Genomic DNA, 21,842 nt, shown 5'->3' with positions numbered 1-21,842 from the left:
TGACCGCACTAGAGATCATGACCACCATGGCTGCAGACCTGCTTTTCTGGAAAATCATTTCAACTGCCCAGATGGGTTGGCCGGAGGGCATCCCTTGGATGTGGATCCAGCATGGAGTATGTTTTTTCGTCAATGTCATCAACTCACAATGTCCATGGGATCCTCATGCTTCCCAAGGTGGAACAATGCTGTTGAGTTGTGGCCGCCCTGGTGTTGCACACTTGCAGACTCCATTTGCTTCATGCATTGTATTGAGATACGACTTGTATAAAGGCATTGGTGCTATGTCACATCTACTGGCCTGTGATCGAGTGTGACATCGAACATCTGGTGTGGGCTTGCAGAGCTTGTGCACAGAATGTGGCTCCACTGCTGTGCAAGTTTTCTCCATGTCTGGTCCTGGAGTTCTCTTGGGACAGGGCGCAAGTTGATTTCGTGTCTTCGTTTTTGGGCAGCATGTGGTTGTTTGTGATCAGTGCATTTTCCAATTACCTAAACATAGCTAAGCTGTCCTCCACAGTGTCAGCTGCCACTGTTTGTTTGTTGTCACTTATTTTTGGCCATTAGGGTTCCTCAAGGACACTTGTGTCTTATAACTGTAGGCAGTTAGTGTTGTGGAAGCTTGAAGATTTTGCATTATGATGATATCTGCCTGCCACTTCGTTTCATGCAGCTTCTAACTCGGAGGTGGAGTGTTTCCTGCGTACATTCAAGACCCAAATAAAGAAGTCAGTGTCTGTCTCATCCCATGGTGATGCATTGTCGTTTTCTCTGGCTAAGTATTGGGTGACGCTAATCATTGGATGTCATCTGGTGGATTTGTTACATCCTGAGTCGCACGTCCCGGACTTCTGTGACCCACTATATTTTCTTTCTGGGTCTGCTCTTTGAGCCCGGTTCTGTGGGCGGTGGCAGGGGCTGCTTCCGGGTGTCAGTGTGTGTCCCAAAGGCTGTTGGATTTCAGTAGGGAACATCTGGTGGGTGGCTGCGTTGTTCATGATGTTTTGAGTGTGGGCTTCCACTTGCACAAGGGTACTTCCTTGTTGCTTCCCCCTCCATGCCCTCTGCTCTTCTCCCATCACCTGCAGCCTCAGGTTCCAATGATGCTCACACCTGCGTCTTCCAATGTAGAGCCCATGAATTTTAATCCACCCTCCTCCTCCCCCATCCACCCTCCCCCTTCCCCCTCCCCCTCCCCCCACCCTCTTCCTCCCCACCCCACCAATGGAAGTGACTTCACCTCCAATGCTGCCGGTGGAACTGCTGTCTCAATCTCAGGGCCTTTCCACCCTCCCAGCAGAACAAGTGGCAGTGGACTGCCTCCTTTGGCAGTCAATCTGCTGCCGGGTTCTCTGATGGCCTCTCTAGTTCTGCAACAGCGGTCGTGACCCAAGCCCTACATGGCCTTCTCAGGTTGAGGGGTTTAGCATCCCAGTGAGTGGACATTGGGATGGAGACAGATGAGCTGTTCGGGTGGCGCTGCAGAATAGTGTGGCAACCTGCCATGGACGGCGCATGAAGTGTTTAGTATGGGAGCACCAGCTGATGGAGGTGTTTACCTGTGGGTGGTAGTAAGTTGAGTGGGCAATCGCTTAAGCTGAGTTCAACTACTGGGAACATTGCCCTATGAATTGTGCTGAGTGTTGTTGACAACTGCTGAGTCGTCAGTCAGCCACGCTACCTACATGCTGAGTTATTCCTGTGCACATCTCTAAGAGGGTTCTGACTTTCGACTTCCATAGATTGACCCACACGAAGAGTTTAATTTCCTCTCAGGGGTTCTGGTCCGCATTTATTATCAGGCCACCATTGGGCCATGAAGTACCTCTGCCGACAGTGTAATGTAGTGGCATTTTCAAACCAGTGTAGATACTAAAAGTTGGTCTCCATATATCTATTCCAGATCTGGATGAATTTGAGGCAGAGCAGTAGGTGCTCAGCAAATTGGACTGAGCACTGTGAGTCAGGTTTTTAAATCTGAATGTAAAGACTACATTTAGGAATGAATGGACCACATCATTTGTATGTGATCTACAGTGCTGCTGAGTGACCACACAAAAGCCTTCAGTAAAGTGTAGAAGATAGAGTACTTCCTGATGGAATAAAGGGTGCTGCTTGGCAGTTCGTGACTGAGTCGGGACAGGCTTATGTGCTTACCACCTGCTGACAACCTTGCAGCCTTTTGGAGCAAAATGGTACCATGGCATCAGTGCTGAGCTCCAACTGTTCCGCTGGAGCAACATGTGTATGATCACAGCATCAGAAGGATTTCAGGGAGAGATCACATGTGTTCTGTTAATGCTGTAATAACATGACAGACTGTTGTTACCAACTAATGGGATATTGCCAAGACCATGGTGGACCATTCATGTGAGTCACTGCCACAGCCAGCTGCCAAGCAGTTTCTGAGAGGAATAGTTGGTACTTCATGCCCGCCAATATTAGATCTGCCATTGCCATACAGAAGCTAGATACAGCATTGTCTGGCCTCAGTTCCTTACAAAATCCATTACAGCTTGTTGTCGTACCTCACTGCCAAAGGTTGGAAAATGCTTCTTAACTTTTGTAATGTTGTGTAGAACATGGAATAATTTGCTGATTCATGGAAGGGAGCTATTTTCATTTCACTCTTTAAGTCTGGTAAGGACCAAACATGCTTTATTCAACCACTGTCTTATCTCTGGATCTTAAAAATCCAGACAGCTCCTATTCAATTTCAGTGAGTTCACAAAATATAGTGTTTAGTAACCAGATTCTGCCTCTGTTTACCATACAAATAAGTTTCCCTATTGAGACGTCACATAAACAGGTATTTTCTTTTTCCTGGAGAGGGCCTTCTAATATTACTTGGAGACATAATATCCTTTAACAGTTTCAGGTGCAGTGTTTCCAGGGATCTTATAGCCTTGCAGCAGGCATACATCAACTGTATGATAGTTAGGTGACTGAGGAAGTGAGCCTTAAGGTCTGGTTTTTAGTTTTCCACATAAAAATCTGTGACCTTTCCTCTTTTGGAAATACACTCCTCAGGTGTGCCACCGGGCAATATTGTGTAAGTCCCACCAAATCTTATCAAAGCAACAGTTCCATATCTTCATGTGGATGTGCTACATGTGCACCAGATCCACCGGGAAAACCTTGAATAGTCACGTTGACCCTCATGCTTATAACCTCTGAGATTTTAGAATTAGGATTCACCTAGTGCTTGTTATTTTTAAATGCTTTGTATGCAACACTTGGCGAGCAGATTCATTTTGCTACAGTTTTTGTATGATTGTTAATGTATGGTGTATTGATCTTTCATCTTCTTGAAGATACTGAATGAGATAATTACCCACAGACGCATTTAGGGTCAATCTCACTTCCAGCCCTTCAGTTGTTGATGCTGGTGAGCCATCACTTTACGTTAGACAGCATCTCCATGTGATGCAAAATTGATTCAAAATATACTCACTACCACACACACATTTGCACACCATACAGTTGACCTACCTGTGGAGTAATTTGCCAATAATTATCTACAAGATATGAGACACTATCAAATTAATGCAAAAGTATGTTTTAGGAGAAACAGAATGTTTTAAATTTGGCCAATTTTTGAAAAGAAACCACACAAAATGTGTTTTGGATCTATATTTTATCATATTTTGGACAAGCAGCACAATTTTACTACTGTGTACAGATAAGTTAAAGTGGAGGGACTTCCCTGATCACCGAGTTGTCTTTGACCCTGTACACACTGGAATAGATTATGTGTGGCAGTGATGAGAAGTTCCATACCTACTTTGATTCTCTTAGTTCTATTCAAGGTCCTAAGTAAATTGACATAGCAGAGGGAATGGTTAATAGTATAGAACATACTGCACTCATTTTATCTACAGCAAAAGCAAGGGAAGGAGATGAACTGTGAGTGAGAGAAGAGGGTCAAGCTGTTTTAGTAACTAAGGAGGCCAGCAGGGATGGCAGTAGATCAAGGTATCATTACATAACTGGCTACTACCTCACTGTTGAGGCAAAAGGTCACACGCCAATGAGAGGAAGACTAAATGCTATAAATGGTGAAAGCAATGACTCAGCCATAATGTTTTGCCTTCCAGCCACACATCTGTAATGATGTGACATAGTCGCCTCAAAGATTGCTTTCTAATCCGGCAATAAGTTTCGTGAGTTGTGATGCTAGTGACATTCATTGTTCGGGACAACATACTGAAATGGAGCAAATCTCATATTTTTATGAATGGGCACCGGTAAATGTAAGGATCAGTCCTCTATTTAAGCTGACTATGAAAATGTTTAGTATGTTTTTTACAGTTTTGTGCTTTATCTGTATATTGTCTTGTTTGTCACCATCAGTACCAGGCATTGAATAAACACAGAAAAACTAAGTAATCTCTAAATAGCCAGTGCCTTATTTCTCAATGTATACTGTAACTTGCTGACTGTGAAACAATTTCCTGTGGCACCAGCGGGGCCACTTAGGTTCTATTACCTAACATCATTACCTCTGACATTTCTTTTTGCAGTTCAAAATATGAAAATTTCATTGTGTGTCTCCATTTAGTGCATCCAAAATAGATGCTTCTTGAGAAATGTGATATCCTGTACTTCTGGAGCCACAGGTTACTTCTCAGAGAATTTAGGAGAATACATCATGGAAGTAAAGCCTAGTAGGCAGTACACTCTTCAGAAGAATGTTGTTAATGGCATTCAGAAATTATTTGCAGTAATATTTTCATTAAATTTTATACCAGAACTTATATAAACGGAAACATTATTGCTCAGTATTTTCTGTCTTTGGGCAACTTAATGTGTAACATAGTTGTTTTCCATGTAATATATTTGATTGTATTTGCAGACTATCCTGGCACTTGCTAAGAAACTGCTGACAAAAGAAATGCTGGTATTCTTGGATGAACAAGCTCTTGAAGTTTATTGTTCTGGCCATATCAAGATATTCCCATACAAATCTTTCAGTGAGACTATAAACCTCGTCATTGTTACATTGTTGCGTGAGCTGCTACAGTACCAGAAAGGTAAGGTTAATTGTGAATTATTCTAATGTTTCAAATCTGTTTTGATGAACTTTTTAATAGCTCACTTTAGAAGTCCTCATAAGCTTAATGCCAGTAATTTCCATTTTCTTATCAAATTCCAAGATAGTCAGTAGACAAGGCCTTCATAGTACCTGATTTGTCTACATGATGATATGGCTGTACTTGTCTATATTAAGATGCTCCTAACAACCTTTGATGGCTTTTCATGTGAGGCATTGATAGCTTAAGTGCATTAGTTTCATTGTTTGTGGGTTCCCAATGTCATTACACATTATTTAATTTTTTACAGTTGCCTAGTTTGCATTTTCTTGTATGATTTGTTTGAAATTCATAGTCACAGTCTCATCTCAGTGTCTTGATATTTTAGAATAACTGTTGTGCTGCACATTGGCTTTTGCAGAAATATGGAAATATTAATTCTAACAATATTATGAGAAGGAAAGTTGCTATTCACCATATAACAGAAATACAGACTGTGATGCTAGGTGCAGACTATACTGGCACTTGCTAAGAAACTGCTGACAAAAGAAATGCTGGTGTTCTTGGATGAACAAGATCTTGAAGTTTACATTGCAATATTTCTTGATTTCCAAAAACATTTTGATTCAGTACTACAGTTAAACAATAGGAACTCCAGATGGGAATATCAACAATGTAAGGAAAAGATAGATTGCGAACTCGGGCAAAGGTCCCGAGTTAGAGTCTCGGTCGGGCAAACAGTTTTAATCTGCCAGGAAGTTTCATATCAGCGCACACTCCACTGCAGAGTGAGAATCTCATTCTGGAAACATCCCCCAGGCTGTGGCTAAGCCATGTCTCCGCAGTATCCTTTCTTTCAGGAGTGCTAGTTCTGCAAGGTTCGCAGAAGAGCTTCTGTAAAGTTTGGAAGGTAGGAGATGAATACTGGCAGAAGTAAAGCTGTGAGTACTGGGCATGAGTCGTGCTTCGGTAGCTCAGATGGTAGAGCACTTGCCCGCGTAAGGCAAAGGTCCCGAGTTCGAGTCTTGATCGGGCACACAGTTTTAATCTGCCAGGAAGTTTGACGTACTTTGTCTTCAATGGTCAATACTACGAGCAGACCGACGGAGTAACCATGGGGAGCCCGCTCTCCCCAGTGGTGGCCAACCTGTTCATGGAGAGTTTCGAAGAGGAACCACTGGAAGCTGCCGAACTGAAACCTGTATGCTTCTTTCTCTACGTGGACAACACATTCGTCATCTGGCCACATGGACATGAACAGCTACAGATTTTTCTACAACATCTAAATTCGATCCACAGTAACATTCAGTTCACCATGGAGACTGAGAAAGATGGAAAACTACCCTTTCTTGATGTCGTAGTGGAACGTAGGTCTGATGGCTCACTGGGTCACAGTGTGTACCGAAAGCCTACACACACTGACCTTTACCTACATGCCTCCAGCTGCCACCATCCAGCGCAGCTTAATGGAATGCTCAACACCTTGATACATAGAGCACACTCGATCTCTGATGAACAGAACTTGACAACGGGGGTCAAACACCTGGAGACCGTGTTCCGCAAGAATGGGTATGGCAACCGCCAAATCCAAAGGGCCTTCCAACAAAAGAAGTGCATTAAGAATCGAGATGAAGAACAACCTGAAGAAGAAAAGAAAGCTCTGGTCTTTCTGCCATTTGCTGGCAACGTGTCGTCAAAAATAGGGAGACTGTTAAGGCGACACAAGATTTACACTGTCTTCCGGCCACCAGCAAAGATTCGTGACCTACTAGGAACGGCAAAAGATGACGTAGGCCTTAAGAAAACGGGCGTATAAAAAATCCCGTGCACACTAGACTCGCATTCGGGAGGACGACGGTTCAATCCCGGGTCCGGCCATCCTGATTTAGGTTTTCCGTGATTTCCCTAAATCGCTACAGGTAAATGCCGGGATGGTTCCTCTGAAAGGGCATGGCCGACTTTCTTCCCCATCCTTCCCTAATCCGATGAGACCGATGACCACGCTGTCTGGTCTCCTTCCCCAAACAACCAACCAACCAAAATCCCGTGCGGCTGTGGCAAATTCTATATCGGCCAAACAGTTTGCACGGTCGATGACCGATGCAAGGAACATGAACGTCACACCCGCTTACGCCAACCCAGCCATTCGGCCCTAGCAGAACACTACATTGAAACCAGACACACAGCAAAATTCAAAGAGACAAAAATCCTGACGGCCACAAGTGCCTACTGGGACAGTATCTACAAGGAGGCCATAGAAATTCGAGTAACAGATAACCTCATCAACAGGAACACTGGGTTTCAACTTAGCAAGGCCTGGAAACCATTATTAAACACTATCAAAGAGCAACGGCGCGAGCGGACGCAAGATCCTTCTGCCACGGCAGACGGAGATGGACTGCGCTTACCACCGGGCATGGCTGCAGCTACCCCCACCCCTCCCACCACACAGTGCCCCGCCGGCCACCCACGCCAGGGTACGACTCGGGACCCTGCAGACATAAATACCACGGACACAGCGTAGACATATCATTCCATCAGCACCACCTGATGATGGCGGAACGGTTATTCGCCGAAATATCGTGGAACTTCGACGATCGGATCCGGCTGGACACCCGAGAACCTTGGATACACTTGCTATGCTGTTCATATAAGTTTACCTGCATCCCTGTTTTCTTATTCACTGTTAAGCTTACATGTACATTACACCTACTTGATTTTGCGTTGAGAACGATGTACTGATAGGAAATTGTAATTCTGATCACTTCCAAACAGCTAAAGGTGTTCAACAAGGACTGCTTTTTATCATTGTCATGGATGAAGTTATAAAAGGAGCAAAGCAGAACAACACCAAGGACATCAACACATTTGCATTGCATGATGTAGTAATTTGGGGCAATGCAGAGAAAGAAGTCTAGGAGACCCTTGCCACCTGGATTGAACATCTAAAAGCACATGGATTTAACAATAAATAAATAAATAAAAAATGGATGCAGTGTCACTTAACAGGGAGAACAAGAAAGGAAAAATACGACTGGAAGAAAAACAGCTGGAAACAGTAGACCAGTACAGATACTGAGAGTACAGCACTTGAAACAATAACAATATGTAATGTGAGATCGTTAACCTGATCAAAAAGTCAGCTATTTCTACCATTGAGTTCAGAATCTACTCTGAATGAACGAGTTTCCCTAAGGTCAAAATAGACTCTTCTTCAGTCATATGGCCTTGAAAACTGCACAACAACCAAACAAGTTGACAAGGAACTGCAAACCACAAAAAATTAAATTTTTACAAACTTTGACACAGAAAACTAGGAAGAATAGGACAAAAAATGAAAAAATGGGAGGAGCATGAGTGTACATGTCCTTAAAAGAGAAAGTGATGGGCCAATTTCAGATGATTTGGTTATGTCAAAATAATGGACAAGAGAAGGATAGCAAGACTGTGGCTACACACACAGTTGTGATTCATAAAAGACCCATAGGAAGGCCAAGGAGGAGATGGCTGGACCAAGTGAAGGAGAGGAGTCAGCAGGGATACAGTCCTGAGAGAAGAATGGTACATGGGCAGGCACCACAGGAGAACATGGATAAACCACATCTGACCATTTGCAGCAGAAAACCAATGACGACAACAAACCATGTACTCGTGACGAGAAGTCCAAAGTCCTGCCTTGCACTTCACTAATTCCTAGTATAACAAACTGCAGCCTGTCTTTCCTGTTTTTAGATTCTCTAACTTACAGACCAGATTAAAGTATTTAACATCCCATGTTCTTACCTGTATAACACCAAAGTTGTTTTTCATGATGACAACATCCTCCTGAGTTACCTGCAACTGATGATCAGAATGGGGGACTGTTTTAACTCTGAAATATTTTCCTCAAGAGGATGCCATCATTATTAAAACATATGGTAGAGCTGCATGTTCTTGAAACTATGGCAGCTAAAGTTTCCACATGTATTCAACTGTTTGCGGTACCTACATAGCCAAGACATGTTGGTTAATGTTGCAAGAGCAGGTCAAACGTGCAGGCTGTTGTCCTTGCACCCACTGAAAAATCTGTTGTCATCCCAAGAACCATATGTAAGCCTGGCCCCTTTGTGTACCTCTGGTATGGCCATCTGTATGAGGTGCACAAGCCACCCCACAGCTGCATAGTCCATGGTCCATGGTTACAAGACTTTGATGCTGCCTCTGGCCTATTTTTGTAACATTCGGTAGAAGTTTAAGTTTGTCATTATGAAAATACAATCTATTACTTAGGATTACCATGTCAAAATGTACATTATCTCTTGAGAGTGGCATATTCTGAAAATTGCATTTTTATCTTCTATCCTTGGGTGCCTGCTACCCATAGCCACAGTATCTGAAGTTCCACTGAGTTGCTATCAATATATCTGGTTGAACACAGTGACAAAAATATTCACATAATGAAACCTCAAATAAATAAAAATGTCAAATCAAGCCACAATGAAATAAAACAGTGTAGGTGTGTGGTCAGGAACTGTCACAAAGTGAGGTTTCCTGCTGTATCTTGCATATGTGAAACAACTGTCAGCCAGCCATTCTACTGTCTTCACCAATGATAGTATTGTGTAATCACAGGCATTTTTAATGCAGATTATTACTGTACTAGTGGTGTGTGTAATAATAGTTGTTATTCATAAAAATGATGGTGGCAGCAATGAGATGTTCAAACTGGGAAATAATTTTTGGATATCTGTTGGTACCTCATATTGGTCAAAAAGTGTTCCATAGTAATTTTGTAAAGATTTATTTATAAACAGATTTATTTATAAATGAGACCAGAACATTACTGTATTGGGGTTATGCACCTCCTGAAAGTGTAAAATTCATTATGTGATCCTTTGTTTTAGTAGTTCTTTCACTATGAAGAGGTTGAAAAATCAGCCAATCAGTTGCAAATAAAATTTTACTACCCCTTGACCTAGGTTTCAATACTTGTAAAAGTATCTTCTTCAGAAGTAATGGCCTTCTTACATCACGTTGCTGTTTCGCACCCGTGTTTCAAATTCTTTCAGTATTATGTAAGAAGACATTACTGCCAGTCAGATACTGTTTACTAATATATGACCAGGTTGCAGTGTACAGTGTCATCAGCTTGTTGAATGAGATTGTTTTACCTATATATTCTTTCTAGCAATTATAGAATTTAAAGTTGAATATATTGAGTATGGTGAACATCTTCATAGTCAGTGGCATCACCACAAAAAATTGTGATATGAAGGCAACATTCTTCCAATTTGATTGTACATATATTTAGACGAAGAAAAGGTATGAATAAATACACAGCCTATGTTGAAAAATTCACTTTGATTCAGTAATGGTGAACATTAAAAAGTTAATTTAACAGAAATAATTAAGTATTGGTTTCTGCATAAATGAAGACTTCCAAATCCCCTCTTCACTTACAGATTTGCCAAGTCCTTTCACACGTGATGTCCAGGAATTTGTGAAAGGATTATTTCTCTCAGGCCAGACAGAATTGCAATCGCGTCACCACGATGCCAGTGAACAAGAGGACAAAGAAAGCAAATTCGCAACAGTTAACAAATTTGAAGTGAACGTAATGGCAAATGCTGCATGTGTTGACTTGCTTGTGTGGGCTATTGGTGATGAAACAGGTGAGCTTGAAAAAAAATATATATATAATGTTTGAATATTAATTCCAAATATATTGTAGAAACTAGTCATTATTAATTTTAAAAGAGTCGTTAGAGATATAAAGTTTAGAAACACTTGTAAAGTATATCAAGATAAACTAACTTGGATGATTATAAGCATAAATTAAAACATTGCACAACAGTGAATTGTTTCAATGCAGGTAACTAAGTCTTCTTACAGCAAGTTATAAATACAGATGTATTTTATGGTTGTATCACTGATGCCTGCATTTCTTGTGTGTTAGGTAACACTGTGATAAGTATGTAGTGTAAAATTTTTAAGTCATGATAGTTACTGTGTTATAAGTGTAACTATTTGATGAAACTATGTTGAGGGGAAGACCACTGAGTTATGTTCAAATAAAAGAAATGTTTCAGAAGTTGGATTTGATTAAATAGAGTGCATGAAATTAAGCACGATAGAAATATCAAGCCAACTGATCAGAATACTTATCAAAGCAATCGAGAACTGAAAGTCAATAGAGTAAAGTAAACAACATTAAAATAGTATGTACAATAAGGGAAAGGCAACCACTCACCTACAGAGAATCGATGTCTGGAGCATACATTCACACCACCTGTTTTGAGTACCATCTCTTTTTCTGAGAGTAGTACGCACATTCACACAGACGACCACATGGACACCCAAACGCATGCACCTGCGGCCACGGCAAGCTATGAAATTTGCTTATGGTTTACTCACCCAATTATTGTGACTTTGGGACTAGTCTGATGATAACATTTATTCTGATCCTTGTGTTGGTGTGATTGTGGAAGATGGCTGAGCAAAGTTACTGTGTCAGTACAGCATGTAAGATACTCTTTTGCTGAACAATCAAACAATGTAATATCAACATTGTAGGAAAAGACAATTGCTACTTACCATAAAGAAGACACATCAAGTTGCAGACAGGCACAATTGTAAGACACTCATGTAAAGCTTTCGAGCACAGCCTTTATGACCACCAACTCCAGCATCTTGGACCAGAACGCAACATCACGTTGGATGCAAGCAGTGATCTGGAGGGGGCAGGAAGGGGAAGAGATAGTAGTGTACAGGTGGGGGGAGAGACTAATGCAACGCAACATCACGTTGGATGCAAGCAGTGATCTGGAGGGGGCAGGAAGGGGAAGAGATAGTAGTGTACAGGTGGGGGGAGAGACTAATGCTGTCTGGTGGAGTGTGCAGTGACTTTTTAGACTGCCAACAGGCACAGTGTCAGGTGGTTGTGGGACAGAGAGGTGGGCAAAAAAAGGAACAGATGCATTAGCAGAGGGATGCAAATAAACAGGATGAGAGATGAGAATGAGGAGGAGATGATAGGGAAGAACGGGTGGAGGGTGTGGGGACAGTAGTATGTTACCATAGTTTGAGGCTGGGATACTTATGGTAGCGGAGAATGTGTTGTATGCATAACTCCCATTTGCACAGTTCAGAAAAGCTGGGGGGGGGAGGGGGGGGGGCAAGGATCCGAATGGCTCGGGTAGTGAAGCAGCCATTGAAATCAAGTGTGTTATGTGCAGTTGTATGTTGCACCACAGTGTGATCTACTTTGCTCTTGACCACTGTTTGGCAGTAGTCATTTATCCTGGTGGACAGCTGGTTGGTAGTCATACCAATATAAAATGCTGTACAATGATTGCAGCAGATATGGTAAGTGACATAGCTGCTTTCACAGGGGGCACCAGCCCCCAGGTGGGGTAGGATAAACTTGTGACAGACCTGGAATAGAAAGTGCTGGATGGGTGGATTGGGCATGTTTTGCACGTGGGTCTTCTACAGGGGTATTATCCTTGGGACAAGGGGTTGGGATTGGGAGTGGCATAGGTATGAGATAGGATGTTGTGGACATTGGGTGAACGATGGAACACCATTTTTTTGGGGGGGGGGGGAGTATCTTGCATAGGATGTCCCTCATTTTAGGGCATGATGATAGGTAATTAAAGCCCTGGCAAAGAATGTGGTTCAGTTGTTCCAGTCTGGGCTGGTTCTTGGGGGTGATGGGAAGATTGAGGGTGTGAGGGGAAATGGCACAAGAGATCTGTTTGTGGACTAGGTTTGGGGCATAGTTCCTGTCTGTAAAGGTCTTGGTGGAACCCTCAGCATATTGCATAAGGGAATTTTTGTCACCGCAGATATGCCATTCCTGAGTGGCCAGGCTATATGGGAGGGATTTTTTGGTGTCATAGGGATGACAGCTGTCAAAATGCATGTACTGTTGGTTGTCGGTTGGTTTAATGTGGACAGAGATACAGGTAGTGCAATCAGAGAGGAGGTGGTCAGCATGTAGAAAGGTGGCAAACCAGGTTGAGGAGGACCACATGAAGTGGATGGGGGAGAAGGTATTGAGATTGCGGAGGAATGAAGATGGCAATGAAACTGAACCAGACAAGGTGTTTGGTGTTTTGGGAGGCTAGGAAGATGTCCTCTGGATGGCCTATAAAAACGTTGGCATAGGAGGGTGCCCATGGCTGTGCCACACATTTTTTATGTATTTTCCCTTCAAATGAGAAGCGGTTGAGGGTTAGGATAAAGCTAGTAAGATGTATGAGGAGAGAGGTAGTGGGTTTGGAGTCCGAAGGACATTGGGAAAGGTAGTGTTCAATAGTGGTAAGACCATGGGTATGAGGGACGTTTGTATATAGCTAGGTGGCATCAACAGTGACTACTAGGGATCGAGGAGGTAAAGAAGTGGGGGTGGTGGAGGTGGAGAGTCAGGAAGGAAGTGGTTGGTGTCTTTGAGATGGGAGGCTTGATTGCGGGCAGTTGGTTGGAGGTGTTGGTCAATGAGAGTCAAAATTCTTTCAGTGGAAACACAAGAACCATCTGCAATGGGGAGTCTAGGATTGTAGGGTTTGTGGATTTTGGGGAGCACATAGAAGGTAGGGTGTGCAGGGTGTCATAGGATTCAGCAGGGAAATGGATTCAGGGGAGATGTTTTGGGAAGGATGTAAGGCTTTAAGCAGGGATTAGAGTTTGTGTTGGATTTCTGGGATGGGTTCACTTTGGCAGAGTTAATAGGTGGAGCAGTCAGATAATTGGTGGAGGACTTCTGCCAGGTAGTCACTGTGATTCATAACAACAGTGGCGGAACGTTTGTCTGCAGGTAGGATGACTAGGTAAGGATTTGTTTTGAGGTTGTGTATGGCTGTTCTTTCTTCTACTGAAAGATTAGTGTTCTGGGAAAGGGACGTGGGGAAGGATGACGAGGCTAAGTTTGATGTAAGGATTTCCTGAAAGGTGGCCAGCAGGTGGTTAGGTGGGTGTTGGGGAGGGAGGAGAGGAGATCACTGAGGGGTTGGAAGGGGAGTAGATCTTTGACAAGTCCAGCATGGTTAAATTTGGGTGTAGAGCTGGAGATGAGGTGATGCCTTTGGATAGGACTGAAACTTCTTTGGGACTGAGGGTTTTGGTGGAAAGATTAACAACAACATTACAGGAATGTTTTGGCTCTCAATTTTGGTGAAGAGTTGGTAGTTTTGGAGGACGTGGCAAGCTGAAAACGTCAGCTTGCCAGGGTTTAGCTGGTATGGGGTGTGGACGAGGAGGAACACTGGGTATGATAAGGGTTAGATAGTGGTGCCCCAAGGTGGGTCAGCAGGTTGGATGACTTATGGAAATGGTGTCTGGAATGCTGCTTCAGGTGCTGGAGAGCAAGGTATACAGTTTCAGAGATGTGATGTATGAAGTAGAGATTGCATAGTAGTAGTATCTTAGGGAGGGAGCAGAAGTGGTTCTGGGATGCCTGTGCCATGGAGATGTGTTTTTGCAGTTCCAGGTTTATGAGGGCCAATGATTGGCAGAATCTGAAAAGGTATAGGTCAGTGTGAAAGAAGGGATGGGATCCAGAGAAAGGAATCCTTACAGATAGGCCATTTGGGGGAATTTCATGGTTTAGGCAGCATTTGAGAACCAGGATGTGGGACTGGGTTTTAGCCAGGGAAAGGGGTACCTTCCTGAACTTGCACAGAACGATGGAGCAAGGGTCAATTGTGGCAGGTATTATGTAGAGGAAATGGGATTGATGCAGAAATGGACAAAATAGATGTTATTGGTTTTGAGAGGAGCTGGATAATTGAAGAGACATGTAAAGATGCTTTAAAAATTGTAAAGACACACATAAACATGCACAGATACATAAAAATACCTGTTCCAGTCCTGTCAGAGGTTTATCTTATCCCATCAGGAGCTGGACCACCCTTGAAAGCAGCTATATTATTTACCAGCTTTGCTGCAATCATTGCACAGCATTTCACCGGGTGATCAAAAAGTCAGTATAAATCTGAAAACTTAATAAACCACGGAATAATGTAGATAGAGAGGTAAAAATTGACACACATGCTTGGAATGACGTGGGGTTTTATTAGGGGGGGGAAAAATCAAATTTCACAAAATGTCCGACAGGTGGCGCGTTGTTTGATGATGATCGTATGCTCAGCCACCACTTTCATCTTGCTTGGCCTCCCAGGTCCCCAGACCTCAGTCCGTGCGATTATTAGCTTTGGGGTTACCTGAAGTCGCAAGTGTATCATGATCGACCGACATCTCTAGGGATGCTGAAAGACAACATCCGACGCCAATGCCTCACCATAACTCCGGACATGCTTTACAGTGCTGTTCACAACATTATTCCTCAACTACAGCTATTGTTGAGGAATGCTGGTGGACATATTATTGCCTGTAAAGAACATCATCTTTGCTTTGTCTTACGTTGTTATACTAATTATTGCTATTCTGATCAGATGAAGCGCCATCTGTTGGATGTTTTTTGAACTTTTGTATTTTTTTTGGTTCTAATAAAATCCCATGTCATTCCAAGCATGTGTGTCAATTTGTACCTCTCTATCTACATTATTCTGTGATTTATTCAATTTTCAAATTTATACTGACTTTTTGATCACCCGGTATATTGGTATGACTAGCGACCAGCTGTCCACCAGGATTATTTATTTAGTGTATGGCTAATATAGACATATCATAAAATTAAATTACATTTACATATGTATATATTTACACACAAGAAACTTAAGTTTGGCTTTGCAACTGAATATCCAGTCCTTCAATCCAGCACACTGCATCTGGAATTGCTAGCAGGAAGTCCTCTTCAGCACCTTGATAGGTTCGAATCCTGCATTCACTGACAATGTGCTGAACAGTCTGGCATGGTGTCCTGCAGTCACAGGCTGGATTAGGCAGCTTCTTCCACTTAAAGAGAGTATCCCTGCATCGGCCATGGCCGATACGGATTCTGTTGAGAGTAGTCCAGGTATTGTGTGGTAGATCGAAAGCACTTGGAAGTTTAGCACCTGAGATGATGTTATGCAGGTGCCCATCTGTCACTGCTTCCCACCAACCTTTCCATTCTTCAAGGGGTTTGAAATCCTTAGCAACCATGTCAGCAGCATCGCACAGCGATGGATGGTGTGATTTCAGTATCTTAAGATTTAAAAGTGGCAGGTCGCTATGCACAGGTAAGTTAGAATTCCTGGAGATCTTGTGGAATTCCCTCATAAGGGCAGAACATCTGCGTAAACTAGGAGGCATTATACCGGTTAACAGTGGAAGCCAATAAACTGGAGTAGATCTGATTGCGCCAGATATTATGCGCATTGTCGTATTCAGCTGGGTGTCAACAAGCCTTGTATGATGACTGTTCATCCAAACAGGTGCACAATACTCGGCACTTGAGTACACTAAGCCCAGAGCTGAAGATCGCTGGGTTGTTGCTGAATATCCCCAGGTAGTTCCGCATAGCTTATGTAGGATGTTGTTTCGAGTTCTCAACTTTTGAGTCAAGCTAAGAAGATGGTGTTTGAAGCATATTGTACGGTCCAGGATGACATCAAAATATTTTGGGTTCCAATTATGATGAAGAATTCTGCCTCTGAAACTTACTTCCAGTTTTACATTCGCCAACCGATTATTTAAATAGAAGCAACACACTTCTGTTTTACTCACACTGGGTTGGAGTCTCCAGATTTTGAAGTAATTATCTAATACAGACAGGTCATTGGCTAGAATCTCTTCTGTTGTCCTTATTTTCTGGTGTTGTACAGCTAGAAGCCATGTCATCGGCATAGCTGAATTTTCTGGACAAAGTGTCAGGTAGATCAGCTAGGTGTAGATTTAACAGTAATGGTGAGAGAACTGATCCTTGGGGGAATCCATTGTTTACGTTCCCCTCCTTATTTATGTTGCTTCCAGTGATTACCTGGAACTTCAGATTGCTTAGCATGCTGTTTATCCGTTTAGCCATTGTTCTGCAGTGGATGATGCGGAGAAATTTGTAGATAAGGCCTTCCCTCCACACAGTGTCGAAGGCGGTAATTAGATCAACAAACGCCACAGATATTTTCTGCTTCATTTGTTACCCTGGCTCTATGGCAGATGTGAGAGACAATACTTGGTCGCAGCAGTTACGCCCTGGTCTGAAGCCTGCGTAATCAACTGGAACATTCTCTAAGGTAGCGCTGTCGAAGTAGGGCAATGGGGCGGTAGCTTTCCACCATGTTGCTGGGTTTGCTAGGTTTCAGAACAGATATTACATTCACCAGGATGAACGGCCACTACCAGACTGTGGTCAAGGGCAAGGTAGACCACACTGTGGCACAACGTGCAGCTGAATATAACACTTGATTTCAATGGCTGCTTCACTACCCTAGCCATCTGGATCCTTCCCTCCACCACCAGCTTTTCTGAATTGCGCAGATGGGAGTTGTCCTTAGAACATGTTCTCTGCTCCAATAATTATACTGGCTTCATTTTCCACCTCCTTTGTCCTATCATCTCCTCCACATTCTTATCTCCCACCCGGTTTATTTTATCCCCTGCACCTTCCTGTCGCACAACCTCCTGACACTGCACCTATTGGCAGTCTAGTCCCTGCAGCACACTCCACCAGACAGTATTCGTCTCTTTCATGACCACCATAATGCTATCCCCTCCCCCATCCCCTTCAGACTGCTGCTTGCATCCCACATGTTGTTGCATTCCGGCCCAAGACGCTGGAGTTGGCAGTCGTTTGTGCATGAGATGTGCTTGCTTTGTGTGTCTTTTACTGTTGGAGGCTGTGGCTGAAAGAATTGTACATGCCTGCAACTTGATGTGTCTTTTGTTGAACAGCCAAAGAAAGCTGGGACACCATGTCCTAATATCAGAGACTGCTTTAGTTCATTGTCTGCTCAGCAACTCGATGTGCCAAAGGATTGGTCAAGAAAAGACATCAAAAATAATTGTAGCTCTTTTTTTCTTTATGAGATTAAAACTAGGAATAAAAAAGGTGGTGTATTCATTAATGCACTGAACTTATGTTCTACAGTTGACTGTTGACATCTGTGCTAATTAAATCTGATACAAATTTTATAATTAGGTAGGTCCATAAATAGGTTGCATCCCCTATAGTCGTAAAATGTGTTAGTGAACTTATTGCTGTTTAAGTGTAAAGTAGGAAATGAATGTTGACATTATTGAAATATCTAATTCCTAATCAATGAAACAAGTATTACTAGAACAAGACTGACAGAATCACAAATGGAAAATGAGAAAAAATGGTATATTTTTATTTCTGATTCATTAACTGTACCTTGTGTGTTTTCGTATCTTGACGTCTGAATAACATTTCCTTCTAAATAGGTGCTGTACAACTTTCCTTTAATTTTTTCAATTTGTTATTTGTATCATTCATTTGATGAAGCAAATGTTTTAAAAATATAAAACTTGGGGTCTGACTCTTCCATTTCTTCTGCTTTGTGCTTTGCTCAGCCATATTCCAATTATTATTTTGTCATGGTTAATTATGTTTGCTATTTACAATGTAGCAAAAGATAGATTGCTGATTACTGTAAAGGTGACAAGTTAAGTTCCAGACATGCAGAATTAAAAGACACTTATGCATAAGCTTTCAGCCACACCATTTATCAGAAAAAGAGAAACACACACAATTTATTCACACAAGAAAGCACGCCTCACACACACACACGACCACCAACTTCAGCAACTTGAGCCTGATTTGCTATTTGCTTTTTAATTTATCGTAAGACTATACTTTCAGATTTTTATATAATATAGCAAAAAAAATATCTATGGATTTTTACAACAGTATGTTTAGGAGAGGAATAGATTGCTCGTTATGTTGAAATTGGAATGCAGTTGTATGTTTTCTTATATTTTATGCAAAAAAGGTCCTAACATGTACTCACAGTGAGGAACTGATACACCGGGGTTTGAAAAGGGAAAAAGCTATTATAGTCAACAAAAGGTTTCTCATAGAAACATTTATGCAGGACAGAAAAATACTAGGCTTTGTTATTATAACGTCTTTAACACTCGAGCTGGAGCTAAAGAGTTTTGAATACAAATAAGTAGCAAAAATACAAATTACCTCTTTAGATATCCATGTGAAAACATAATTGTATCTCTGGCATTTATTTTTATCAAAGACATTCCACGAAGAATTACTAGCAGTAGTGACCTAAACCATTTAGTCTCCTTCTAGATGGATGTTTTATCATATACAATCTGTTTCAGTATTAACTATTCAGAAACCATTTAAATTCTTAATCATAACATGTTTTTCATTTACATTTGCATCATACTCACTGTTTTATGGATACTACTGGGTAATCCACAGTTATTTTTTGATCTCAGTTATGTTATCTTGAGAAATAATTAAAATGAGTCATTACAGACCTCAGCTTCATAAAAGTTCAGTTTGAGGAGATTTGGATTTTTGTGAATGTTTTCGCATTCAAGGAAGTAGTTGTGAAAACAGGTGCAAAAATCAATGTGTGTCCTGTCATTCTCATACAGTCTTTTTGATTAGTAGAAAAAAGTTGTTTCATGATCTGGAGCACTTAGTAAATTATGTAGAATTAGGTGCTAGCTCATGAGTGACAGATAGGAGAATAAAAATTGCCTTTGCAGTTAATTGCCATACACCTGTGAGTACAGAATAGAGCATGGGTATTCCCAGAAATAGACAAAAATTATAATATTGTAGGTATAGGTGACACAGATACACAGTACCGACTGCTGGTACAAATCAGTCTAAGATTTCTAATTTTTTCACTACACTTTCAGGGAAGTTCTTTGGAATATTTCTTACAAAAATAATTCTGAAAAGCTTTGTGGGATTTCAGTAATGTATGAAACAATATTGTGTATCACATGTTGTAAGTAAGTAGTAAATTGTTTCTGATATGGGATGGAATTTCCACACAGTAGATACACTGTTTTGTGCCAGTTATGAAACACGACACATTGCATTAGAAGTTAAAGTTTTCTTCAGCATGTGGTGATTGGTATATTCCAGAACGATGCTGCTGTGATGTGTCCTTGGTGACATCACTGTCGGCCTTCGTCAATCAAAAGAGTTCAGGTTGTATGCCATTTTATTGAGGCTGCAGCTGACTAACTCTTAACATTTCTTGCTATGGATGTTGTTATATGTGCATCCTTCTCTCTGATAAAACATTAAGTTACAAGCACAAAAGGCAGTGTAATATCTGTCCTCAGCAATTTATATAGAAAAGCTTTATTTCCCTATATATGTTTGTATGATCTTTTGCAAACTGTCATCTGCAGGATCAAAAATTCATTCCTAATTAAGAGATGTTACTAACAAATGAACAAATTTTTTAAAAAAGTGCTTCAGTTGATGCGACAGAAGGAATACCCAGCATGTGATGCATGTGAAGTTGTAGCATCCTGTTGTTTGCCATCAGAAGATTCGTGCTTGAAAAATAATCCAAAGGTGTACACAGTTTATACAGTACCACCCAAGATAATTCTTTGAAGTTGACTTGCCAGTCACTTTGTAGAGATTCCTCCAGTTACTCCAAGAGTGCTGAATAAAGAGCAAGCATGTTCCATTGTCTTTGTTGAGCCTTGAGAATGGCTAGGTAAACTCGGTTATTTAACATTTCACCTGCTATGCACAGTGTGTTCTGGTGATTGATGATGGCTTCATTTATTAGCTGATTTATGGCCCAGTATGTAGTTGTCCTGCTGTGATTTTTCCATTACCGTTTATACCCTCTCATGAAGTGACACAAATCCCTTCTGCAAACTCTTACTTACATACCCTTGTCATTTTCTCTTGCTGTTAATTAAATACATACATGTATATTTTTGTCAGTTTTTCACATGCTTTTGAGTGTGTTTATGTGATAAGAATACACTGATAAGTAGGATAGAAAATTATTTCTTGGTATCACTGTGTACCAGCACAATGGAACTGAACAGCTGTAAACACAGTTTATAGTAGTGTGCTCTGTTTTATTGTTGTGTGATACTATACATATATAAAAATGAATATAAGCAACACTTCTTGAGAACAGTAGATTTTTTAATACTCTACAAATAAAGTTGTTGTATTAATATATATGGGGACTGATGGAGTCCAGTTTTTTGCCACTTTGTGATGTCATGTGTGAAGGAGAGCAGCTCACTTGCTGACTACAATAAAATGACATAGGATACATTGCTACTCACCATACAGAGGACAAGTTGAGTGGCTGACAGGCACATTGTAATGATGTGGCATCCTGGATGGTTGGATTTAAGTACTTTAGGAACTATGTACAAGATAGGAATGTGGGAAGTGGTGTGGGTGAGGATAGACATAGACCAGGAGAAAGATTCTGGGATGGACCTCTAGATTTGAGGAGGGACTGGAGATCCTGCTCGTTCTGGAATGGGGTCACTGTGGCAGGGCTTGTAGCTGGACATATGACATTCAGCTCTTCTGCCAAGTAATCTTTGCAATTCATTAACAGTTCATTCTGCAAATGTGAGGCTGGTTTACATTTTGAAAGATTAGGGGAATGATTGTGAGATGAGGTGTGACATTAGGAAATTATGCCAAGTTACTAGAGGATGATTCAGAAAGGGCAGGAGGAGGGTGGGGAGTAATTAGATCACAGCTGGATGGAGCAATAAATTGAATAAGACAGGGTTCAGTATGATTTTGAGTAGAGTTTGTTTAGTAGAATTGGCAACAAAAAAAGTGTTTCTGCCATAGGTATCAGTATGAGGAAAGGTCTTTGACAAGTCCAGCATGATTTTTAATTTGGAAGTGAGGCAAAAGATGTGAGCCTTTTAAAGGGCTGATATTCTGAG

General features: G+C 41.5%; 1 protein-coding gene across 2 annotated transcripts in view; it reads left to right on the top strand.

Moving 5' to 3' along the window:
• LOC126100298 (phosphatidylinositol 4-kinase alpha) overlaps window positions 1–21,842 on the top strand; it is a 198,853-nt gene that overhangs the window by 15,680 nt on the left and 161,331 nt on the right. The window contains exons 7-9 of one of the 2 annotated variants that reach the window (XM_049910905.1): window positions 4,856–5,033; window positions 10,475–10,684; window positions 20,035–20,100. In XM_049910905.1, coding sequence (XP_049766862.1) covers window positions 4,856–5,033; window positions 10,475–10,684; window positions 20,035–20,100 — 454 coding nt within the window. The remainder of the gene's footprint in view (window positions 1–4,855; window positions 5,034–10,474; window positions 10,685–20,034; window positions 20,101–21,842) is intronic. The other variant, XM_049910906.1, reaches the window with a different exon arrangement.

The sequence above is a fragment of the Schistocerca cancellata genome, chromosome 9 (assembly GCF_023864275.1).
Source record: "Schistocerca cancellata isolate TAMUIC-IGC-003103 chromosome 9, iqSchCanc2.1, whole genome shotgun sequence".
NCBI classification, from domain to species: Eukaryota; Metazoa; Arthropoda; class Insecta; order Orthoptera; family Acrididae; genus Schistocerca; species Schistocerca cancellata.
Note: the sequence above shows the minus strand (reverse complement) of the source record. Positions and strands in the feature narration are given on the sequence as shown.